Source organism: Ichthyophthirius multifiliis (genome assembly GCF_000220395.1).
Source record: "Ichthyophthirius multifiliis unplaced genomic scaffold scaff_1120509250424, whole genome shotgun sequence".
Lineage (NCBI taxonomy): Eukaryota > Ciliophora > Oligohymenophorea > Hymenostomatida > Ichthyophthirius > Ichthyophthirius multifiliis.
Window position 1 is genome coordinate 20,810 of NW_004086751.1, and position 8,993 is coordinate 29,802.

At 18.7% G+C, this 8,993-nt stretch overlaps 2 protein-coding genes across 2 annotated transcripts, besides 12 other annotated features; one reads left to right on the plus strand and one right to left on the minus strand. All coding sequences in view use genetic code 6, as the record gives it.

Moving 5' to 3' along the window:
* The first annotated feature begins 966 nt into the window (after window positions 1–966).
* Window positions 967–1,048: a microsatellite.
* Window positions 968–1,064: a microsatellite.
* Window positions 1,065–2,338: 1,274 nt separating this feature from the next.
* On the plus strand, window positions 2,339–4,570 carry IMG5_073390 (protein transport protein, putative). The gene is made up of 5 exons (XM_004036644.1): window positions 2,339–2,434; window positions 2,474–2,917; window positions 2,965–3,491; window positions 3,535–4,213; window positions 4,301–4,570. The coding sequence occupies exons 1-5, from the start codon at window positions 2,408–2,410 to the stop codon at window positions 4,565–4,567; spliced, it is 1,944 nt and encodes a 647-aa protein (XP_004036692.1). The 5' UTR covers window positions 2,339–2,407; the 3' UTR covers window positions 4,568–4,570.
* Window positions 2,935–2,961: a microsatellite.
* Window positions 4,222–4,283: a microsatellite.
* Window positions 4,227–4,268: a microsatellite.
* Window positions 4,242–4,282: a microsatellite.
* Window positions 4,243–4,296: a microsatellite.
* A 236-nt stretch (window positions 4,571–4,806) lies between the features above and the next one.
* On the minus strand, window positions 4,807–5,413 carry IMG5_073400 (spry domain protein; the record flags this gene model as incomplete). The annotated part of the gene is made up of 2 exons (XM_004036645.1): window positions 4,807–5,205; window positions 5,240–5,413. 2 exons carry the CDS (start codon window positions 5,411–5,413, stop codon window positions 4,807–4,809), a joined length of 573 nt encoding a protein of 190 aa, XP_004036693.1.
* A 1,165-nt stretch (window positions 5,414–6,578) lies between these two features.
* Window positions 6,579–6,614: a microsatellite.
* A 105-nt stretch (window positions 6,615–6,719) lies between these two features.
* Window positions 6,720–6,760: a microsatellite.
* A 731-nt stretch (window positions 6,761–7,491) lies between these two features.
* Window positions 7,492–7,529: a microsatellite.
* Window positions 7,492–7,537: a microsatellite.
* A 1,358-nt stretch (window positions 7,538–8,895) lies between these two features.
* Window positions 8,896–8,993: a microsatellite.

The window sequence follows — 8,993 nt, forward strand, 5'->3', positions numbered from 1 at the left end:
TTTAAGATTTATCTTATTTATATATTAGAATTATAATAAACTTATTATTTCTTAGATTTTTTATTTGAAAATATAAAACTATTGACATAATTTTTTTTTTTTTTTAAATAATCATTGTAATTCACTTAAAAAGCTATTAATTTCATTAATAAATTGAATCGGCTGGTCAACTTAAATCCAATGTCCACAATTTCTAATATACCTTATATCATTATGTAAATTAATATTAGGAAAAATATCTTAAAACTAATTTAATTTATTATTTGGAATATATTATGATTAATCTCCAGCTAAAATTCTAACTTTTCCTTACCAATTGCCTTTTATTTCATAATTTACCTTAAAAAATACATATAAATAATTTTTAATTTAAAATAAAAAAAATACAATTTTTTCATAATTTTAATAAATATCTTATATATCTATATCCCAAGAATTTTACTCAAAATTAATATTAGACAGAAACAAGTTTATTAATTATTTTACTCCGACTAGGTTTTAAAATTATTCAACTATTTCTTATTTACTTTTATTTTTAAGTTAAACTTAATTTACTTTATTTAAAGTTTCTTTCATTTGATTAGAATTAGGAACAAAACTAGGTAATATGTCTACAATAATAGTCCCATGTACTTTATTTTTTAAATTTTCTTTAAATTAAGATAATGTAGCCATAATTATTTTAGCCCCGAAAGAATGTCCAAGTAAAATTATTTTATTTTGATTATGTTCTAAATAAATTTATTCAATAAAATTATTAAGAAATTGTGTTTATTTTTAAATATCAAATTGTATAGAGTGCCAGTTTAATAAATAAGAATTACAAAGTTAATTTATTTTGGTGTTTTTACAAATAGAAGAAAAATTGGTCGGATTTCCACATAGTCCATGAAGTATTACCATGTTTTTTTATACATTTATATTTTTACTTTTTATAAAATGCATATTTTTATTTATTTTTTTAATCATATTTATTTTATTATTTATACAAAAATTGTTAAAATATCTTACATATTTATTTTATTATTTATAAAAAATTGTAAAAAATTATAAATTATATATTTATAAAATATATTAAATTTGTTATAAATATACTATATATATATGATATATTTTTTATTAAAAAAATATATAATATATAATAAAAAATATCAATTTTAACATTCCTATTCAATTGACTTTTTAATTTTTTCATATTATTCTTCAAGTATAATTTTATATTAATTATAATTTTCTTTTTAATCTAATAATTCTTAAAAACTTGCTTTTAAAATATATATTGCATCATTTTTTTCAAATTAATCTTGCAGTTTTTAAGAAAAACTATAAAAATCTATTTTACATATAAAAAAGTTAATTTATATTATTATTTACATTTGCTAAATTAAAAACTTTCTTATTCATTTTCATCTAGACTTTAAATAGCTGAATTAAAAATTTATTAAGGGTTAGTGTTTTTGAACGTAGTTAACCAAAAATCAATCCTATTTTTTAAACTTTTATAAAAAATTAAACTTTCGCAGCTTATTTATTATGGAATTATATAAAATAAACAATCATTCAAAGAAAAATCATCAGCTATATAGCTATTTAATAAGCTTTCCTTATTTTTTATTCTAAATAAAGATTATGTATTTTATATTTATATTATGAGAATAGTTAATTATAATGTATAATTTAAAATTTTCATTTTTGTTAATATATACTTTTAGATAAAAAATATTAATCAATTAATTATTTATATATTTTACTAAAGAAAATATTAAAATCAAATAAACAATATTATTTTATATATTTATTAATATCAGAAAAATCCAATTTATATATTTATTTTAATATATTAAAAATACTGTAATATTCAAACTAATTTTAATAATAATTTAAAATTAAATTATTTTTGCATAACTAAAAAAGAATGCATTTATATAAAAGTAATTTTTTTTAAAAAAAAGTTATATAAAATAAAAACGTGTGCATTCATTATATAAATTATCCAAAAAATTAATAAATAATAAAATATATTAACAAAAAAAAAAAATAGAAAAATAAAAATCATAATCAAATCAAAGATACCAAAAAAAATAAAAATAAAGAAATGGATATAGATTTTTACACAGAGGAATTAAAAGATGGAATCAGATTTACCTGGAATACCATCCCCCCCACCAAGTTAGCCTTAACCCGTGCTGTCCTTCCATTAAGTGTTCATTATACTCCTTATAAAGAAATTGACGAGTCTAACCGAATGGAATATGAGCCATTGAAGTGCAAATGTTAAGCAATTTTGAACCCTTATTGCCAAGTTGATTATGTATAAAAATATTGGATTTGTCCATTTTGTTTATCCAGGAATCCTTTTCCTGTACATTATCATTAAATAAGTGAAAACAATTTACCCGCGGAATTAATGAGTGAATTTTCTACTATAGAATATGTAAAAAAAAAAAAATTTAAAAAATCAAAATATATACAGGTCAATCAAAAATCATAAATATAACCAAATATTTTCTTATTAGTAGTTGATTTGGCATTAGAAGAAGTTGAATTAGATGCATTAAGGGATTCCATATAATAATCATTAAATATAATCCCTCCAGATTCGTATGTAGGTTTAATTACTTATGGAAAGTTTGTTTTTGTACATGAATTAGGATTTTCTGAATGCCCGAAATCTTACGCATTTAAAGGTTCAAAAGAATACAATCCTATTTAAGTCTAAGAAATGTTAGGATTAATAGCATAAGGACAATAACCTAAATAAGGAATGAATTTAGATGTTATAAAAAGATTCCTTTTGCCATTAAATGAATGCGAATTTACATTGAATAGTATTTTAGATGATTTATAGCCTGACCCGTGGATTGTACCTTAAGGCGAAAGAGAATAAAGAGCATCTGGAGTGGCTTTAAATGTGGCTGTAATATATTTTAAATTAAAATAAAAAAATAAAAAAATAAAAAATAGATGAGTATTATAGAAGCTTGTCCTATATAAGGAAGTAGATTAATGTTTTTTACAGGAGGACCTTGTACAATAGGTCCTGGGTAAATTATTGGATTAAAATTGGAAGAAAATTTAAGATCATATTATGATTTAAATAAGGAAACTGAAATGGCCAAACATGTGAAAAAAACAACAAAATATTATTAAGGAATAGCTTAGAGGGCCATAAAAATTCTCGCTACTATAGACATTTATGGTTTTTCAGCTGATTAATTCGGTTTATTGGAAATGAAGTCGATATCAGAAAAAACTGGAGGTTATACTATTGTAAATGAAGAATTCAATTCTGAACCTTTTAGGGAAACTTTTAGGAAAATATTCGAAAAAAATTAATAAGAAGAACTCAGATTTGCTTCAGCGGCTAAAATAGAAATGTTTGTATGTAAAGAATTAAAAATTTAAGGAGGTATAGGACCATGTAGTTCAATGAAAAAAGGAGGGCCGATGGTTAGTGAGGTTCCTATTGGATAAGGAGGAACTAATTAATGGTATTTATTTTTTTAAAATATATATATTATTATGTATTATTAGGTATGTAGGTGGTATGGATAGAAATAGTACAATTACATTTTTGTTAGATTTAGCTCCTTAAAATAAAGAATAAAATAGTGCTAAACGCGCATTTTTTTAATTTTAGACTATATATAAATCACCTTCTGGAGAGACTAAATTACGTGTAACAACTGTACATAGAAAATTCGGAGATTAAATAAATTCTTATGATTGGACTTAAGGTTTTGATTAAGAAGCAGCATGTGTGATGATGGCTAGGCTTGCAATTTAAAAGGCCGAATAAGAAGAGCCTATAGAAATTTTGAAATGGCTCGACAGATCTTTAATTAGATTAGTGACTAAATTCGCCGAATATAAGCCTAATTAACCTGATACATTTAGATTAAATGATAATTTTTCTCTTTATCCTTAATTAATGTATCATTTAAGAAGAAGTCACTTTACTTAAACCTTTGGTACTTCTCCAGATATTATTTCCTATTATAGGGGTACTTTTAATAGGGAAAATGTTACTAATTGTTTGGTTATGATTTAACCAGCTTTACTAATGTATACTTATGAAAATCCAACTCCTGTAGCAACTACTTTGGAAGATACTTCTATGAAAAATAATGTTATTTTATTATTAGATACTTACTTTTAAGTTATTACTTGGTTAGGGCCTTAAATTAAACTTTGGAAAGATAAATAATATCATGTAATCTTTATTTTTATATATTTATATGTATATATTTTTATTATATTATTTATATATTTTTTTAATTATAATATTAAATATATATAGTTAGATGAATAATATGCTTAATTTAAAACAATGCTTGAGTCACCTATGGAAGATGTAAAAATGATACTTGAAGATAGATTCCCAACACCTATATTTTTCGAGACATATCCAAATCATACTAAAGAGAGGTATTTAAAAGCTAGAATAAATCCTACTGGACTTAATTAGGATGTTATTGAAGGCGGACATACATAAACTGATGATGCATCTTTAACTTTGTTTATGGACCATTTAATTAAACTTGCTGTATAATAGCAAAATTATTGAGTTTTTTTAATTTTTTTATATATCAAATATAAATAATAAACTGATATTTTTTTTATTGATAAAGGAAAATTATTATATAAAATTAAGTTATAAAAATATATATTTTTTTTATTTAAATACAACAATTTTTTTTATATGCTTATTTAAAATAAGAATTATAAAAAAAAAATTATAATTGCTAAGGAAAAATTTTTAAGTTGAATACATTTATAAAAAAATTATATATATTGTAGTAGTAATCATAAAAATATACTTGGAATAATATTTAAATATTATATTTTACATCCTGAAATACTACAAAGGGAAATAGCAGGATATATTGGCCCTTTTTTAAGATTTTCACATTCATAAGCTATTCCTAAATATTCTCCATTTAAAGAAAAGCTTAATTATCCTTTATCTATATTAAGAAAAACTCCCAAAACACCTTCATTTTTTATTTTTTTTCCGTACTATTTTCCACTTTAATTACTACCAAACCTTAATTAACCTATAGTATAATACCCATAACCTATTTTAAAATCACAAAAAGCTGTTTCAATGTTAAATTAATTTGATAAACAGACTCCAACTTTAAATTCTTTTTATGTTTTTGAATTGGGTATTATTTCCCAATAATGTTTTCCTGTATTAAAACTCTATTTTATTTTATTTTAATAAAAAAAAAATTACCTATTTGGTAATAGCAGTTTTAAATACATCTTCTTTACTATCTAAAAATATTTCATTATTTTTTATAATTTTTATACTTTTAGATATAACTTCACTATCCCATTATAGTTCTTATTTTATTTTTTTAAATAAATTATAAGTATATTTTTTTACATATTATATTAGAATTATCATTTTATATTTTTTTCAAATCAGGATAAAAACTATCAATAAACTTTCCGATAAATTCAAGAAAACTGTTTTAGCTATTTAAAATATTAATGATTTAATCTAAAAGTAGACAATCTTATTTACAAATCTTTAATTTTCCTAAATATGGGTTAGTTTAGTTATTGATTATATTTTTACAAATATCATAGTTTTTACATTTTGGGTATTTGCAAATACTTTCGTGTTGTTCAATCTCATCTAAAGTATGAATTTCATAACAGTATATACAAATTATTTATAATTTTTAATAGTTTAAGTTTAAACTAGCATCTATTATTTAATATTTAGTATCACACTTATAAGGACATTATCTTAATTATATAAGTTTTTTTTTAAATAATATTATATTCATTTTTTTACTATGAGTATTTAGGCTATTAAAACCAGTTTTATATACATAGTCTACAAAAATAATTTCTACAACCTTAGCATTATTAAGGATTATTTACAACTAAAGAACAAATTGCACAGTCGTATTCATAGTTATAATTAATATATCTGCTTTATTCATAAATGCTATTAACAAAAGAGTTACAAACTTATTCGTGAATAGATATTTTTTCTTTTTAAACTTATTTATGACAAAATTTACAATTCATACGTTTAATTTTTTTTAATAATTAAATTATATGTTATTATTTGCTATATATATTCAATTTAATTATATTTTTTTAATTATTAATCAGAAATAAATATTAAAATTTATATTATTTTAAAGGGATTTTTATTTTATAATTTTTTTAATTATAATACCTTATTCTAATTATAGAAATAATTACGAAAATATATATTATCCATTTAAATTTATAAAAATACTTTATTAATATATATACTTATAATTTTTTTATTTAAATTATATTTTATTTAAATTAAAATGAAATATATTAAAAGTAAAAATATCAAATAATTTTATTAATTTAAAAAAATAAAAATGTTTTTTTTATATTTTTATGTTTGAGAAAACATAATCATTTTTATTTTATATTTTTTTAAAAAGTATATATTTTGTTGAAATTATTATAATTTCGGTTGTTAATAAAAAATAATATTTAAATATTTTCTTTTTATAATAAAAATATAGTTATTTTAAATATTTTATGAAAAACATAATATTATTATTTTTATACAAATATATATATATATATATATATATATATTTATATATGTGTAAAAATTATCAAATTTTTATATATTTAATATTAATTAAAAATAATTAATTTAATTTTTTGATATAAAATAATTACTATGAAAATTATTTAAAAATAAATAATTTTAATTTATTTATATTTTTTTAATATTTTTTTATTTTTTATTTGTTTTTATACTTAATTTTACTACGTTTCTGAAAAAGAATTTTTCAGTTTAATTACAATTTATTTTTAATACATTATTTGCCTTCTAAAAAGCAAAATATTCCTTAACAAACGTTAATATATATTCTGATAAATCTCTGGCTAAAACTGATGTGGCAATAAAATTATTTTTTCTCCAAAAATTAACTATATTCGGGTAGGTGATGGTGTTGTAATTAGCCCCGATTTTCCTATTCAAATTGCAATAATAACTTTTTTTTTACTTTAAAATTTTTTATTAGTGAAATTTGAAATAAATTAATATTTTATTTATCTATATAAAAATATAATATTAGAAAAACAAATATTGAAATATAGCAATTTATCATCTCTAGGCGACTGAATATAGATAGTTTTTTTTACATATACCTACAGATATCCCAAACCACTACACTAAAATACAAAAACACCAACCCAAAGCTCAACCTTAAACCTAAATTTCAAACTAATATATTTACATTTAAAAATAAAAATTAATTAAATAGAAATAATATAATATAATATTTAAAGATTTTAAATTTTGATATTAAAACTTAAATAGCATTTTTTCTTTGTTTTTTATATTAGTTTTAAAAAATTTAAATATGAAAATTAATTAAAATATACAATTATAAGTAGCAATTTCTCAAAAATCAAAAATTAAATTTCAATTTTAAAAACTTTAATGTCTAAGAAAATGATAATTTTGAAAATTTAATAATTATATAATTTATAATATAGTATAATTTTAAAATATTATTTATAAATTAAAATATTTTTTTAATTTTATTTTATGTTTTTAGAATTAATAAAAATGAAAAAATCTAAAATTATCTTTAAAAATTATTAAAATATAAATAATTATAATTAAAAACTAATGTTTGATATTTTGGGAATTTTAAAAAACTAAAATAATTACATTATAATTAAAATTTATAAAAAAAATTAATAGTCTAGTAATTGGCATTTTAGGAATTTTAAAAATAAATAAAATCAAATAATCTATAAATTTTAATAAAATATGAAATAATTAAATAAATTGAATTTATTATTAAAAGATTAGATTACTTGCATTTTTTGTAATTTAAAAAAAGAATAAATCATATAATAAATCAAAATTTGATATAAATTAAATAATAATGAAACATAATTTATAAATTTTAAAAAAAAATAATATATAAAAATTAATTATGTTAATTGATTTTTCTAATTATAAAAACGAAGAATATTATTTATTCATTAAATAGTTAATTATTTAGAAATATATTTTAGTGGCGGGGAGAGGGTCTTGGTTGGTACTACGAAAAAATTTTTAATTTAAAATCAAAAGTACAAGTTTTTTGTTAAAACCGAGAAAATTTGATTATCTTGTAAATATTATAGCTTCTGATGTGGTTTTTGTCAAAAATGTATACAAAAGGCTATTTTCTTCGATATAGCGAAATACTATTTTATTTTATATACAGAAATTTTTAAAAAATATATTTTTTTTAATTCAGGAAAGGATATTTTTGAATATATATTCTGATAGTTCTCATATTGAATTCTTTAAATATGCTATATTTATATTTAAATTAATTACATTTAAAAATTAATATAATATAATTATTTAATATAAAAAAATAATAATAAATGAATTTAATATTTTATAAACATATTTTATTGTAATCGTTTATAATCCCTTATTTATGCAATTAGTTTATATAATTAAAAATATTTGATAAAAAAAATTATTATAATTATTTTATTTTATGTAAATTATAATTTATATATGTTTTACTTTTTTAAAAAATAATACATATTATGAATAAATTAAAATTATCAAGAAAATTTAATTTTATATTCTTATATATATATTATTTTTTTATAAATAAATTTTTTATTTTTTTTTAATATATTATTAATAATAATATTTTTTTAAAAAAGTTTTTAAAATATTAAAAAAAAATAATATTTTAATACAGTTTTATTTTATATATAATTATAAAAATTATATAATTTTAGTAATTTTTATTTTAAAATATATTAATAAAATAAATTATTTATAATAAAAAATTTTATTTTTATTTTTAATGTAGGTTGAGTTGCGGTTCTGTTTCGGGAAGGGGTTAGTGTTTGGGGTTGGGGGTTGGGGTTGGGGTTGGGGTTGGGGTTGGGGTTGGGGTTGGGGTTGGGGTTGGGGTTGGGGTTGGGGTTGGGGTTGGGGTTGGGGT